The 17,430-nt window shown below is 38.1% G+C and overlaps 1 protein-coding gene across 2 annotated transcripts in view; it reads left to right on the top strand.

Annotated features, from left to right (window-relative positions):
- LOC146000102 (EEF1A lysine methyltransferase 1-like) overlaps nucleotides 1–17,430 on the top strand; it is a 38,851-nt gene that overhangs the window by 12,121 nt on the left and 9,300 nt on the right. For both annotated transcript variants that reach the window (XM_083137443.1, XM_083137442.1), the window contains one exon: nucleotides 1,167–1,309. In XM_083137443.1, the coding sequence (XP_082993569.1) occupies nucleotides 1,169–1,309 (141 nt within the window). In that variant the 5' untranslated portion in view covers nucleotides 1,167–1,168. The remainder of the gene's footprint in view (nucleotides 1–1,166; nucleotides 1,310–17,430) is intronic.

The following is a 17,430-nucleotide window of genomic DNA, read 5'->3' as shown; positions in this document are numbered from 1 at the left end:
GGTGAAGCGACTGCCCTCTTCTTCAGGCATTCTTTAAGCATGCAATACTGCCATGCTGCGTCGTTAAATCAATATAGCATTAATATCATACAAGGAAAGGTTGGACGGGTAGGATTGGGGAAAAAATATCAGATGTTCCACGTGGAACATAAGCTGATTAACACGCAGATGGGAGTGAGCTCAGTCCTTGGATTTTTAACATGTTTTTACTGCTTTTAATGAATTTTAAGGGAATGTATAGAGAACATGACAAGTTTTAAGGCAATGCAGGATGAAAGGGATGTAGTTTTTCTCATATTTTTTCTCCAATCCTACCCGTCCAACCTTTCCTTGTATGATATAACGATGCGGCATGGCAGTATTGCATGCTTAAAGAACACCTGAAGAAGGGGGCAGTCGCTTCTCCGAAACGTAGCTAACTCAAGGAGTAGACTCACAAAAATACGTAAGTAAAATAACTTTTATATGATTTATTGTGTTGTACATAGAAATATTTTTTAATACTCTTACGGTTTTCATGATATACATTTCCAAAGTTTGGGTTGTGCAACTTTTGAAACACTCTGTATGAGATGCTGAGCATCACGGTATTCAAAACATCGCTAATTTTTTTGAGAAAGCAGGAAATGGGGTGTTGGGGAACAAAGGGTAAGAAATTGTTAGTGCCTCTATGGAATGTTCACAACATTGATGAAGAAGAAAAAATATTTGCTAACTTCTCTACTGCAATTTGAACTTAGAATCATCAAAATTTAGTACATATTACAGCAAAAGATCACAGTCGCCAGGCTGAAATTTTTAGTCACCATGGCGACCGGGATTTTTCGAGCCCTGAGCATATGCATTACAAGATCTGGACTCTATGTCACTATAGAACTTGAAATTGTGTACATGTACGATCAAGATCTTATGGCTGGCAATGAATACATTGTGTGTTTGTATGTTATTAAATTTAGTAACAAAAGCATGGTGTAGAGGACTGAAGCAGTAGTGAATTTTGAGATTCCTGTGACAAATTTAAATCAGAAACTTGCTGCTTTTTAAAAATCCTCTCATTGTGTTTGTGTTTCATGTTCTGTCTTTCTAAGATATTTTTCTTGAGTTTACTTAAAAATGTAGTAGTTGTGGTTGTGTGTTGCCACGGTAACTGAATTTTTATTCCAGAGAAATGTCAGACGACGAAACACCTAGACTTCACCCAGACACCTTAGCAGCATTAGAGGAGTTCTACAGGGAACAAGAGCATCTTAAAACTATAGAGGAGCAGACTCCAGACAACATCAACAGAGTAGAATTTTCTGAGAATTGGGTAAGAAAGCTATTTTGCTGTATAGCACATTCTTATCATGTGATTGTTCTTTCATATTCATCATACATCCTGATCATTCTGATTAACCTACAATTACAAAGTGACTGTAAATATCTAAAGTAATACACAACACTTCTAAACTAACTACAGAAACTAAAAATTAAACAAAATAGTAAACCATCCATTTGTTAGCAATTATAGTACATCCTAGCATATCAAGCAAATGTGGGCCTCCCTGATGGCGCAGTGGTAACATCGTAGCATCCAGGGGTGCCTACAGAGGAGGATCATGGTGCAGGCTGTGTCATCGAGATTTTGGGAGGGATTTTGTCCCTTCAAATAATGTAAAATTCAACATTTATAAATTTATCCAAAATATATGTGAAATTTTTACACCTTAAATGCACCATATTTAATCCATTACATGAAGAAAAGAAAATGTTCAGGGGGGGAGAAATATCCAACTCCTACATATTAGGCCTTGACATGTGGGTTCCGGGGGGGGGGGGGATTCTGAATTAAACATTGGTCGGGACAGTATCCAACTCTAGGTCTTAGATTGTGGCAGGTATTTTAGTTGGGGATTGAGCATTAAATTGAGGGGGGGGGGGGTTGAATTCTTGTGTATTACTATTGTCTTTGACTGTTGCAAAAATTCTGGTGTGGAGACTGAGAATTAATTTTGTGGAGGTGGCAATATCCAATCTTCAATATCAACTAAATCTAAAATTGGTATGGAAATTTTGTGGTAGGGTTGAGTATTAAATTTAAAGGGGGAGATAGGAAGCTCTTGATAAGAAAAACTTAATATGCTGACCAAGGCAGAAATTTATTGTACTTGGTGCAGAGTCTGAAGAAGACCTTACTAGAAGGTTGAAACGTTATGTTTAGTTTGTTTTTAATAAAATACATTTCTGCCTTGGTCAGCATATTAAGTTTTTCAAATCATGGAAACAAGGCTTCATGGTGTTAAATCTTAGATTGTCAAGGATTTCTGTAGTGGAGAGAGAGTTGAACTTTTAATTTTGAAGACTGTAAATAGTGATATGGTATCCACACATTTCGACCCCGATCGTGCCAAATAAGAAGCTGGAAAGGACTAAATATCTCGGGATCCTAAGAAAGTATTGACACCCCCATTATTAATATTCTTGAAAGCCTGCAAAGAACTGGATGTAAACAGTAAAATGTTTGCAATATTGTGTTATGAGAATTCCTGTTTGGAACTTTACTGAGGTGAATGTGAAGTTTTATACTATAGCTGCATTAGAAGACAAGCGATATTCTTGATATTCATAAATAACATCACTTCCTAAAATATAATACTTAGTGTTGGTATACTGCTTAATTTAAAGCAGGTGCATCGTTTGGAACAAAAAGCTAAGAAAAGAGTTACTTTCAGTAGGCATGCTGTCATAATTAAATACTTTGTAGGGATTACAATATGGTTTGAGGGTGCAAAGTATATGATTGGGGAGTGCATGTGTTACGTTTACGTCGTTCGCAGGCTTAAACTGCTTGGCTGCGAGAGGATGTGTGCATAGGAATGGAATAAATTACGCTCATTTCCCTTTACCAATATTTTATAGAATCTGCACAAGCGAGGGAGGATGATCACGCACGAGCCAGCAAGATATCTAAACACTGATAATGATGAACCAAAGTGTCACCACTGTACCTGGTTTCCTTCGTGGTTCCTCGGCTGAGTTACGACGTGACACTATATCGGTCCATTGAAGGTGTCCTCAGTGGGTTCACCAAACCTTTTAACTGGACCGACTTAACACCGTCACTTGCAACACACTTTGCTCTCTCGATCAAGACTCTGTCGTCACCCAAGGACTCTTGGCATTTCTGATTACCCAGCATTTTATTTCAGGCTCGTGACATATATGATTTTTTTTGGGTGGGGGGAGATGGGCACCCCTGGTAGCATTACTGCCTTCCAATCAAGGGGTTCCAGGTTCGATACTTGGTGGAGGCACATAGTGGTTCGGATCCCACTTTAAAATATAGGTCCAGTCTTGATTAGCCTTTCTGTGCATAAAGTGGACTTAAAACAACAAATCAATCAATCAAGCAAGCAAGCAAGTGTGTTGTGTGTTTTGGGTTATCTTTCTCTAAAGATTGGATGCTTGATTGAAATTCATAGTCTCTTTTCTATATTGTTTTAATTCTCACAGGGTACAACATACTACTCTTGCCACTCAAGTGCCTCCCCAATGGCGCAATGGTAGCGTCGTCGCCTTGTAATCAAGGAGTCCCGGGTTCGATACTTGGTGGAGGCACATAGTGGTTCGGATCCCACTTTAAACTGTAGGTCCAGTCCCGATTAGCCTTTCTGTGCATAAAGTGGACTTAAAACAACAATCACTCAATCAATCTTGCCACTCAAGGGTTTCACACTCCTTCAGTGTGCTGAATGAAGGGAATTGATACTAGGTCTGTTCAAAAAGAAACCAAACTCTTGTTGCAAAGTTTGCATGTAAATTCATTGAAGAGAACCGACAGTGGTGGTGCCTAGTCTTTCCCTTAGTTGTTAACTTGGCCTAGTTTCAAAGCTGTTGCTAACTGCACTAACTTAGTAGATTGCGTTGAGTGCCAGCAGTGATTTTCAGTTACGCTGTAATGAAGGAACTGAAAGTGCAGTGCAAGTTCTGGATTGTTCATCATGATAATGTACATGTTCATTCCTCACTCGTCTTGCAATTTTTTCGCAAAGCACCAGACCCTTGCTGTCCCACAACCGACCTACTCCCCTGATTTGGCACCAGCAGACTTCTTCCTCTTCCCCAAGTTCAAATCAAACCTCAAAGTCACAGATTCCAGACAGTAGAAGAGATCAAGGAAAATTTGCTACGGGACCTACAGGCCATTCCAAAACTGGAGTTTCAGCAAGACATTCTAGGACTGGAAGAAACACTTGAAGCAGTGTGTACACAGTGGAAGGGAGTACTTTGAAGGAAACAGGTTCAAATAAAAGTAAATTGCTCCCCTGTGCTTTACACCATGCCATGAAGGCATGTAGGGGGTGTGTAGTTAGGGCCGCCACACTTTCTTGATGATGGCTGAAGGTGGGGGTGATGTGATCAGTACCACACCCTGGCCCCCTTTACCCCCCCCCAGAGTTTTTCCTCCAGGTACCCACTTTATACGATGCTGGATGGGTGCCGGAGCCACTTGAACAGGTGGAAAAAATCTAAGTTTTTCCTTCACTGAGATCAAACCCGGGTCTATCGCATGGTAGTCAGACAGATCACTTAGTTCTGATTCTCAAGCAGTCCAAATAAGTGGTGAATGTCACCATTTTCTCAATTTTATAAAAGTTCTGTTTGTTTTTAGCCCTTGAATACACCTTCAGAATATAGGTTTTCTGAAAGCACACAGCTGACATTGACACGTCCTTACCCATTGCACTAATATTTATTGTTATTAATTATCTTTTCTCTTGTACAAATGTTTATTGTTCTTTAATCTTAATTTCTGTAATTTACCTATCACTGGTAATGTCAGGATGGTGACTAGCCTGTATATGCTTATCTTGTTAAGAGCTGTTGCCATGGCAATTACGAGTGTGTTTTGTCTTGACTTTGGAAGTTGGGGCTCGATTTTTGAATAGAGTGATCAAGTTGAATTATAAGAAGTTTAATTTCTTTGAGTGAAATGGATTATATGTTAGGCATATAAGTATTTAGTTTGCAAAGAAGTAAAATAGACTTCCTTTTTCTTAGTGTAAACTTAACTTTGATTTTTATTTGACGAACTATCAGAGAGAGATTACCCCATACCCTGAGAAGCATCACACGGATGCTTTCGAGTCTTTCATGTGAACTTATTATTTGCTCTTTTAATTAAATCGTGTTCTTTTGACTAAAGAACGTGTCAAGATTTTGGCGCAACAACGTGGGGGCTCGAAATCTGTTGTTTCCTTAGTGGTGTTCATTTTTGTGTGCTTGATTTGTGATTGTGATGGAAATTCTGTGTTAGAAGAATATGGAAAAGAAGATGTTGAGAAGTGCAAGTAAATTGTCGTCTGAGGAGAATGAATCTCCAGTGCAGTCAGATCTGCTTTCTTCATTACGGATTATGTTGGAGGAAAGTACAAGGGCTCTGGAATCTAAAATTCAGGAAAACATTAGAGAAAGTTTAAGCAATCTGGAAGCAAAGATGCAAGAAAATTCTAGATGTCTGGAAGCAAAGTTCCAAGAAAACTCCAGTGCTTTGGATTCTCTGGTATCAAAAATTCAGGAAAACATTAGAGAAAGTTCCAGCAATCTGGAAGCAAAGATCCAAGAAAAAACCATTCCTTTGGATTCTCTGGAATCAAAAATTCAGGAAAACAGAGAAAGTTCCAGCAATCTGGAAGCAATGATGCAAGAAAATTCTAGAAGTCTGGAAGCTAAGTTTCAGGAGAATATAGCCATGTTGGAACGCAGTTTGAACTTAAAGTTAGAGGAAAATGGTAGAAATCTGGTGGAATCAGAACGGCGCTTAGAAGAGAAGTTTTCACAGGGTTGTTCGAAACTCACAGAATCTGCTTTGGAGATTGGACAGAGGCTGGATAATTTGACTAAAAATGGAAGAAAATCAACAGAAGATAAAAGATAGCCTTCAAACAGAGATCGTTAACTTACGTCAGACATGTAAAACAAGCTCTCAACTAGTGGAATCAAATGTGCAAAAAGATATTGCCCTGTTGAGAGAGGAGGTTGAACAATCTCAGGGTAACTTCCGTAAGCAAATTACTGAGGAACAGAGCAGTTTCAGGAATGAAGTATTTGAGAAGGTGAATCATCAGGTAACTGTTATTACAGATAACTTAGAAGATATTAACCAGAAAGTGGCAGAGAAACTTGCTGAGAATATAAATGAAACTGAGGGATACAGAAAAGCTGACGGAAGAATGGAGAAAAACAGTTGAAACTAAACAAGATAAATTTTCCTCAGATGTTGGTCATATCTGTAGTGAAATTGTTCATATTTCTGATCAGCTGAATAGGTTACAGATTCAGACGAACTCTGATCATCCTCAAATCTACCGTGTTGATGAAGGTTCTGGAAGATCAACATTTTATCCCATCTGTTCGGATGAAGCTTCAAACCTGCAAGGAAAAACCCAACAGAAAAAGAGGTACAAGAAGATGAACGAATCCAGCTCTTCAGGCAGTGAATCAACTGCTCGCAGCAGAAGAAACAGAAGAGAGCATTCTTCACACATTGTACACACTGGGGTAACTCCTAGGATGGCAGACATCAATTCTATGAGAAAGTTCGATGGCAATATTATCGCTACTTCAGCTGAAATATATTTAAAGGAATTGAATACAAACCTTGAAATTCTACAAATTCCTCAACATTATAGGCTTGATATCATTCCACATTTGTTAACTGGAAAGGCCTGTCACTGGTTTTATTCGCATAAGAGCTATTTCCGCACTTACTCTGATTTTTGCAGAGAATTCAAGAAGCGGTTTGCTTCAACAGAAGCGAAAGAGAGAGAATTGGCGTCTGTGAGGACTAGGCGGTACAATAAGCAGAATGATAACAATGTGGAGGAATATGTTTGGTCCGTGTACTCTGCCTATAGGAATCTGAGTAATCATTACACCGAGCAGGAAGTAGTTAATCTAATCATCAGACAGTTGCCTTGGAAAGTAAAGCAATTGTGCTTGGCTCATGCTCCGAACACCGTGGATCTCTTAGCGGATTTTGTTAAGAGGTATGAGCAAGCAGAGGAACAAGATGCTTGGCGATCTACATGGAGACTAGAAACTGGCTCTCAACAGAACAGCAGAGATATTCAAAGAACGTCTAGAATTACTTTGTTCAGCAACAAAAGAGGAGTAACCCAGCTGAGAGTCCATACCCTAGAAATGGAAATAATTACCTTCAACAGTGTCAGTTTAGATCACAACAAGAATATCCAGCTTCCAGAGGTAATCCTTACGATAGACCGTATCCGTACAGCTGGTTTTCTTCGCCAAGTCAACAACGTTTCTCTTCACCGAGAGATAGCAATAATTCTCCAAGGACTCAAATGACGAACAGTGGTGTGCAGACAGACATTGTTGAACCATCTCCCAGCACGGAGCAACAGTGTAGTGTGGCAGTAATGAGGAACTTCTGTTGGGACACCGGATCTAATCTGGACCAGGTGCAGGATTTCACCCCTCGCCTGACGTAGGAACGTTCCTTATGTTAAGCAGTCTCGGAGGGAACTGGTGGCAAGAAAAGAGATTTTACAATCTGGTGACAAAGATATTATGCTGATATTCATAACAAATCAGAATTTACCTGTACATTAAGGCAGATCGTTCAGTATAAAAATTCAGTGAGCTAGAACAAGAATTCAGAACTTGAATTTGTAGGCTAGCGTAACGCAGTGCTCGAAACTACTGAAAGCACCATTCTAATGGAAATCTTATTTGTTAATGATTTACCATAAGATCTGCTGTTGGTTATTTGTTTCTGCGAAAGTATAAAACTGAGATCAGTCTTATACATAGAATATTATATTTAATGGTGGATGGAGTGTCGATTTAAAAGGAGCTAGAAGAGAATAATTCCGTAGACCAGTAAATGAGGGTCTGGAAATTTAAAGCTAGCCATTAGAAATGGATTCCTTCACCAGAAGATATGAAAAAGAAGACTGATTCTAGTAAAGGAACAAAGAACCGATTTAAGTTGAGATCTTCATGATCCATAGGAAGGTTTCTTTGTAAAGGCCTGGCACTGGAAAAGTTTTCCATGAGTTTGTAGTTACGACAAGTTGTAGAACGAGAGCATATTTGAATAGGCTGCTGATTGTTTACATGATCTAGTTTTCTTATTTGTATGAAGTGTCATCATTTATTGGAAATTCTGTATCAGAAGTCCCATGCTGTACAAAAAAATGAATCTTTCTTCAAGCGTCCAGTTTTATCTCATAACTTGTGAACTAAATACATGAAGAATTGTAAACTGTTTTCCAGAGATTGAAACCAAAATCTCCTAGACTGTTGAAAGTTTTCCAGTTCGTCGTTGATTTTGATTTTTCTTCGGAGAGGTCAATTGACGTGTCCTTTCCCATTGCACTAATATTTATTGTTATTAATTATCTTTTCTCTTGTACAAATGTTTATTGTTCTTTAATCTTAAGAGCCCGTATCACCGCTGGTGACGATACCTAAAAAATAGGTTCTTGCGTCGACCTTCTGTGCTCGAACAGTCAAGTGTGTGGCATTTAAATTTTACTGAGTTAAAGATCAAATATGAAATTTGTTATGTCGTTAAGCCTTTTTTTAAATACATTATTTATTACGTAGTTTTCCTTATCTCAATTTCGTAAAATTAACTTGCTCGCCAATTATATGTAATAACTTAAATCAACATTTTAAAGAACAAGAAAGCTTCTACTGTTCTTCTACAGCAAAGAAATGAAACTGATCTTACATAATTTTCTTTAGAATGTCTGTAGTTTGTCGACGTACAGAGCAATGTATGTAAATTTTAACTTCGACTTTTCTAAGCTGGTCGCGCTAGCCGTTTCCCCCCTGCACCGCTCGTGCCCCTCATGAACCCCCCTCCTCTCCCGTTCCTTTTTTCTTTCACAATCGGCCAGTCTTCCTCAAGTGGCAAGAAAACCGCATGCTGAGAGCTAGGAAAAGAAAAAAGAAGGCAGGGAAAGGTTTTGGGGGGAGAATCAATGGTTTGGGCGATGCTTGTAAACAGTTCTTCTCTACGCGATATCCTCATACTAAATCACGATGGGGTTGTAGTGCAATGACAACAGTGAAGGACGGTGGATTTCCCCAGTATATTGTTCACAAATGGGAAGGGCTGATTGCACAGACTGAAGTACACCTTTACAAAAGGTTTGTCCGCGAAAGAAAAATTATGCCAAATTATAACTTTTTTTTTTGTGAGAACACGAAAGTCCATTACCAAGGGATTTTTTTTAGGGTGAAGGTGACTTTACCCAAAGTTTTTAGGTAAATATTGTGTAAATTCTATCTGGTGGTGGATTATCATCCAGTCATGCAAATGAATGACTTTTTAGCTGTCGATCATAAATAAGTTCAATGAACGTTCATTGTAAGTTTGAGATATTCCTGAGGGTCAATGGTAAAAAATACTTGATGATCTGTTATGGAAATAGTGCTATTTTTAAAAATTTTGAACGTCCGTTCAATTTAATTTCGAATTTGACTCCTTTCATGATTTGTAAGTAGGGGGATAAAATATATTTACTTAATACTTTACTGCGTTATTTTATCACCAATTACATATATATATTACAGTCAGAAATCACAACATAAGATAGTTCTGTGTCATCATATACAAAAATACTTTTAGGCATAGGTCTTATCTAAAATAAAATACATTAATTATTTGTTGTTTTTTCTTTTCCAAAGACATTATTTAGTGGAATAATATGACAGACTTACTATTGATAATGACCATACAAAACACACCATAAAAATTTCATTCACTTTCAACTTTCTGGGGCCGGCCACCGTGGGGGAGTGGTTAGCACATCGCGCTACGACGCCAGGGGTCCCGGGTTCGAATTTCGGCTTGGCCACGGATGTTTGTGAGTGTCCATTCATCAATTTCATCATATCATCACTCATCCCCATCTTCGCAAATTGGCCAAAAGTGGCACAAAAAGTGAAGTAAAATAAAGCAAATCAATCAACTTTCTGGATATATGACAAATAACACTATTTCTGTCTCAGATCCTCCGATTATGGGGAGCAAGGGCCTTGATAAGAGTTCAGCTGACGAAATAAAGCCCTCATTCCATCTCACTGTTTTTATTACATTGGTGGGAACAGAACAGGGTCGTGTGTGTCCCGACCCACCTAAAATCACTTTATTAGATGAATTTCAACTTCAGTGGCACCATTGTTCTCTGCTGGCGCTTTATTTTCCATATCTGTCGTTCAAAGACTAATGTACATATAAACGTGGTTTAGTACCGCAAATTCAAAAGAACTACACATAATTTATTCATGTGCAATATATGGGCAATTTATTCTGCAGACACATACAGATAATACAACTAAAGAATGAAATGTGTGGAGGTGTTAATAAGAAATTTGCTAGTGGGAGAGTCCAATTACATAGGAAGTAATTCACTACCCTTTCCTTACATAGTTACTTGGAACTTTCGTAGGTTTGAAAATAGTATATACTTTTATTTCTATAAAAGCATAATGTTGTTTAAGAACGGTTATTAGATTCCTCTGCACTAAATTTCTAAGTGAGACTATTAAGGGGGAACTTCTTCCTTCCCCCACATTTACTCACCGTATGCAAAGAGTGTGAATACTTTTTTGCTGAAATGGGAAAATGAACCACAGCAAGAAACTAATAAAATACGCGTACGTCTGTTTTTATGAACAGCTGCAGAATTATCTACAAACTTGTTGAAATTCACAGTTTTGCTAGCTTGTACTCATTGGACGAAATACATACAGCCAGGGACGGCGCTACAAGGAGGTTAGGGGGGATGAAACCCCAACAACAGATCTAAGCTCCCTGTAGCCCCCAGATTTTTATAGTACGGTAGACGCCTTGCGATCGAAAATTAACTTCCCTTAGGGCAAGGCCATTACAATGTTCAAGTACATTTCCTGCTTTTATAAGATCGCAAGATTATTACAACGTGTTGTACGTAAAATCGTGGTTGGAGGTGGCAGCTGCAGATCTGCATGGATCAACAACGGACCAAAGACTCCCCTCTACCAACCTACCACACACAAACATAAACACAAACATACCCTCTACGCTCTATTTATAATATGTGTGTGTGTTTGTGTGTCTGTATGTATATTATAATGCATGTGTGTGTGTGAAGTTCTTGATCTCATGTTGACAAAGTCACATCTAAGAGCCTAGAGGGTGATTCAAAAGTCCCTCAACAACTCATATATAAACACATTGGTGTGTTCCAAGTGGACGTCATGGCACGGTGCTATATGCACAGGGAACTTTAACTTTACCTTTACCCAGTGGTGGCGATTGGGTTCCAAAACCGAGGGGGGGGAACAGTATATTTCCCATTGTAGATACTGTACGGTTTAGCATAGTGGGGGGACAAAAGTGGCAAAAAGTGGGGGCCGACTGTCTCCCTCTCCGCCACTGCCGTTACCTGTATATCTTGTATTCGTTTCTGAACCCCTGAGTAATTAAGTTTAGTTTTTAAATACGCATATACGAACCCTATACTATGTCAATCACTGAGGCCTTCTAGAGACTTACTTGTCTCTGCCCCCACCCCCGCACTGCGGGGTCTTGCGGCTTGTAGATCCGGCAGTGCTCGTTTCTGTGTTCTTCCCCTGTTCTTGTATTCGTGTATTTAAATTATTTTTGTATGAGATCCATATCTCAGTGCCAGTGAGATCCATATCTCAGTGCCAGTGATGATGATGTATTATTGTCCTGTAAACACATTTCCAAATTATCTCATGAAAACTGAAAATTCTGATTTTTTTACCATGCATTTCCGTCCGAAGTTAAAAAAAAGAGCAAATGCTGTCGAAAAGACAACTTTGAGGTTACTAACTCGAGAATTTGTTCTGCACATTTTTCTACCAGAATGTTATGAAGTCTGAATTACTAGGAATTATCACACTGATAATTCCACTTACACATCAGCAGGTCAGTGTTCGCGCAAGACGTGTGAAGTAGAGATGGCCAAATCCAGATTTTTTTTTTACTATTCGGGAATCCGATGGAAAAATGAGAGAATCCGGATTTCGGAGGTAATCTCCCCATTTCGGAGACAATCCGGATTTTGCTACAACCATAACTTACGTAGAATTTTCAGTGAAAAATGCAGGCTCAACGAGGACTCGAAGCCAAGGATGAAAGGATAGAGAGAACATCGCTGACAATTATACGATTGCCAGCAGGCAGGGTTTCGGAGCTAGGTCGCGGTGGTACTAAAGGAGCCCTCCGGAGCGGAGTGAATCAGTTCTTTTTCACATGCATGCTCGGATCCGGAGAGAGAGTTCGCAACTATGAATAATAGGAGTGAACAGTTAACAGAATCAAGCATATCTGGAAACTAGTAAGCTACGTGAAAACTGACATACGTGTATTTCAGGATAACTATGATAGATATGAACAAGAAACTGTATTAGCCTTATCTGCGGATGTTTGAAAAGTCCTGTAGTAAATTCACAAATTCGTCGTTCCGGTTCAATATGAGTAATATGCATTGGCTGTAAATAGTTTTAATTGTATCAAAAATGCTAAAAGTACACATTTTACTAACTACACGACTTTCCCAATGATTCCAAATGACTAACTTGGAGTGATATTCATGTGCATTAGCACTGGCCTCTGTGATGGAGTGGTTAGCACATCCGGGAGTTCGAATCCCGGCATGGATGCTCTTTGTGAGTGTATGTTCATCAGTTTCATCATATAATTCATCCTCAGGCGGAGCACAAAGCACGACACCTTAGGTTGCAAGACACGTTTTTATTACGTTAAGAAAAGAAAGAACATCAAAATCATCTCACCTAGGATAATCCACCAACTGCAGAAAACACACAAGAATGTCTTCCGCCTGTTCTGCACATGTGTCGCAACAGGCTGAATAGCTATGCACTACTACAAAACATTGTCATTATTTCCCTAGTTTACAGCACCATACAGGAGAGATATCCTGCTACTCGATGTTATAAACTATTCCATATATGTTGGTCATAGGCGTGCGCACGGGAGGGGGGGAATTGCCCCCTAATCACGGACGTTCGCAAATTTTTCCACAAAAGGACAAGAAAGGTATTTTTTTCATGGGGCATATTGCCCCGATACTAGTGCTGTCCCCTCTAAAAACACCACTTGAATTTGAAATTATCGCATTCCTGTGTCCCCATTACATAATAATTAATGTAAATTACTATGACTGAAATATAATTATACTTGTGAAATATATACTTTTAGGTTGACCTTCGTTTTCGAGGTGTGGTCATCCTTGCCCCCCTCCCAGACGTTCCATGCCCCTATATTATTATACTTTCACCTAGAAATTTTGTGGAGAGCAATATTGTCGCTGTTATTAAACAATATTATACTCTAAAAGGAAATGGCGCAACCACAAGGGGACAGGGGGGCATTGCCTTTTGCCTTTTTCCAACCTTGGACGGAAATCAACTATAGGGGGGGGGGCATACATTGAAGTAAAAAAAAGCAAGACTAGCAGAATCTATGCTAGTAGCAGGACAAAAGGATACTCAAGACGGAATTAGTTTTCACGTCCATCTTGCATTATTTCTTCCAGACGGTCAGGATCACTTGCAGGGGGTTACAGAGGGACAATTGTCCCCTCGACTTTAAATTTTATACAAATAAAAATACATTTCGTAAAATTTTCTTTCTCGCTTCGCTCACGGTACCTGCTTTTCTTGCAGTCTTGTCAACTTCCGAGCCATAGCTAGGAAGTAGCGGGAGTTGGCCCTGGGCACCGAACAATCTGATTGAGAAAAATTGTAAAAGAGAATGCCATGCCGTCCTATGAAATTTTTTGCGCCCTATTAAATCAATACTGTTTTCAACTTTCAAAAATTTGGATCGAAAAATTTTCTTGCTCGCAGTTTCTTTTCTCCAATACATTGTAAACTACCAGAGAGAAAGTAAGAACAAATAAGTAATGCAGACGATTGCTGCTATAACAGTTTGGTTTGGAGGAAAACGAGCGCTCACATTTCAGAGACAATCTATATAATTTTTGCTGTTGGTTTGTTAAGGGGCGGATGAATAGATTACGTAATGTATTTAAATAATATGTTAATACCTAGGTATATATATATATCTAATATACACACGCGCGCGCGCGAACACGCACACATATATATATATCACATCAATGCAAAAAACTAAAACAGTGAGATAAAATGAGGTTTTCTTTCCCGATCTGACTGAATTTTCAAGGCTTTTGCCCCCCCCCCCCCTCCTTATCAGAGAGTCTGCGCACGCCTATGATGGTGGTACCTTCTTCTAATAATAAAAACAAATTAAAATAACTGTAATATTAAATTAATAATTAAAATATTAATTAATATTGTTATTACATGAATGGGAAAAAGACGGCATATGAATAGGAATATAACCACACATATTCATTATCTAGCTCATGAATAGTTCAGATCGCTTCAATTTGTGCAAAAACAACTGCCCTGGCAAGGTGATTGTGAAACAGATAAGGAATTGAATATTGTTTGAATAACGAAAAAGGATGTTAGATCCATTTGACGAAATGAAAAGCTCTTAATTTAATATTTAATCATATTACTTAAGTAGTGGTGTGCATACATCTTATTTGATACAGTCATCCAAAGTTGTTTGACCCCAATGTAATCCTTCCCTTAGAATATGTTTGACGGAAATACACGTCTCTCGATTATACGACAGATGCTAAACAAAACAAGCATGTTTACATTATTTAATTTTAGTAGTTCGTAAGTCTCTCATAGAAGATTCGGACTCCCTGGACACCCCGCCTCCCCTAAATAGTCCTTGGCTCTCAGTTGTATTGCGATGTTCGTCAATGTGTGTTTTTCTCGTCTATGGTTTTTCTTCTTTCAGACACTCGGAAAAAGTTTTGTCTTGTAACAGGAAACCTGTTATGGTCAGACTCTTGAGCGGGGGGAGAGTAGCGGACAGGGAACCTTGTGGTCTGCTTCTTTCGACAGAGCAACCCCTCCCTCCAGCAAAGTCCCATGCAATGGATTTGCCTTCGAAGGGGGAAATGGAATCAATATTGGTAAGACTAGGAAGAATAAATGACATCTGTCAGCTGCTTTCTTCGAGCGACGCTGATACGGGCTCTTAATTTCCTTAATTTACCTATCACTGATAATGTCAGGATGGTGACACCTGTATATGTTTATCTTGTTAAGAGCTGTTGCCATGGCAATTACGAGTGTGTTTTGTCTTGACTTTGGAAGTTGGGGTTCGATTTTTTAATAGAGTGATCAAGTTGAATTATAAGAAGTTTAATTTCTTTGAGTGAAATGGGTTATATGTTAGGCATATAAGTGTTTAGTTTGCAAAGAAGTAAAATACACTTACTTTTTCTTAGTGCAAAATTCAATTCCATCCATACTTCTACATAAAAGATATATTAGGGTTTGTAATTATAATCTTAATTTTTATTTGATTTTTATTTGACGAACTATCAGAGAGATATTACCCCATACCCTGAGAGGCATCACGCGAATGCTTTCGGGTATTTCATGTGAACTTATTATTTGCTCTTTTAATTGTATCATGTTCTTTTGACTAAAGAACGTGTCAACATATATGTATAAACCCTAACCAATAACTCCAATAATGTGCACAAATAACAAACAGTAATGTACTTTGACCTAAAAATAATTTCATTTACAGTATGTCATTTTCATTTTCCACTTTTCTTTTGAAAAAAACTGATTCATATGTGACAGAACACAGGGACAATAAGTCCTCACAATTTAAATGTAATCTTGTTTGACTGATTGATTGATTGTATGTTTCAAAATGAACAGTGTTTAACTTACTTCAGGGTGGCTACTCTCGGAATTATCCATGAATTATTGGGTCCGGATATTATGTGTGAATTTTTCTCCGTAGACGTGAAAAATTACAACTTGTAGTAATCCAATCCTATTCACATTTTATGCAAATAAATATTATTTTCGTAAAATGTTCCTGCTTTTCTTAGTCTTATCAAGTTTATAACCATAGCTAGGGGGTGGCAGGAGTCGGCACTGGGCACCGAACTATCTAAATTAAGAAGAAAAGTTGTAAAATTAATTGATTGATTTGTGGTTTTAAGTCCACTTATGCACAGAAAGGCTAACCGGGACTGGATCTACAGTTTAAAGTGGAATCCGAACTACTGTGGCATGTGCTTCCACCAGGTATCCAACCTGGGACCCCTTGATCACAAGGCGACGATGTTACCACTACACCATCGGGGAGGCACAAAAGTTGTAAAAAAGAGAATGCATTTGCATCCCGTGAAATTATTTGGACCCGATTAAATCATCAATATTGATTGGAGCCTGCAAAAAATTAGATCCAAAAAATTTCTTGATCGCTTCGCTCGCATTCTTTCATTGTTCTCCGTAATGCATTGATTGTATTGTAAATTTTCAGACAGAGAAATAACACTTGTCTTAATTGATTTGTTTTAAATGCACGAACAATTGTTTTGAGGAAAGGGAGCTGCACATTTGAGACAATTTATGTAATTTTTGCTGTTGGTTTATTGTGAGATGGATGAATTTGTTGTGTAATGTATTTAAATAATATATCTTGTATATAATATGTATTAAAGAAACTTCGAATACCTACACAATTTACTGTCCGCATCGCTCCATGTTGCATATATGTGAATCATATATCGTGCATGAAAGTTATACATGTTAATGTAAAAAGTAATTAATTAGGGAATTAATTTATCAAGCATATTCTGTTTCAAATATAGTTTGTGTGCTTGTTTTCTACTATGAAATTGAACGGGTTGAAAAAATAATTGAAATCGTTTGTTCAAACACAAATGCTGTAGCACCAACTTCTACCCTCTTTTTGCATAATTCATGAGTATAATAACGTCTTTGATACTACTACTATTACTAGTACTACTATTATTAATAATAATAATAACAATGTCGGTCCCGGCTTGGGCATGGATGTTTGCGGCTGTCCATTCATCAATTTCATCATATCACTCATCCCCATCTTCGCAAATTAGCCAAACGTGGCACAAGAAGCGAAGTAAAATAAAACAAATCAATAATAATAATAATTATAATTAAAAATATTATTAACACTACTATTATTATTATTAGTATGTTTATCCTGGCACTTTCTCCCCACCTGCCCAGACAAAAATTCATGGTTGCGCCTCTGATTGTAAATAGAAACTCAGCACCTTAAATTAAATATTTTAATTATATTACGTATACCGTTTAATTGAATTATCATTTTTGGATGTTGGAATCACATAGACCCTTTTATATTATGAAGATATTTGTGTGTGGATGTTGAGAGGCGGTACTACGTAAGGTTGAAATAGAGAAAACATCTGCTTGAATTTTTTGAAAGTTCGCCTTGAAAACTGGGAATTATACTTGAATTTT

This window comes from Lepisma saccharinum, chromosome 16 (assembly GCF_977018435.1).
Source record: "Lepisma saccharinum chromosome 16, izLepSacc3.1, whole genome shotgun sequence".
Lineage (NCBI taxonomy): Eukaryota > Metazoa > Arthropoda > Insecta > Zygentoma > Lepismatidae > Lepisma > Lepisma saccharinum.
Note: the sequence above shows the minus strand (reverse complement) of the source record. Positions and strands in the feature narration are given on the sequence as shown.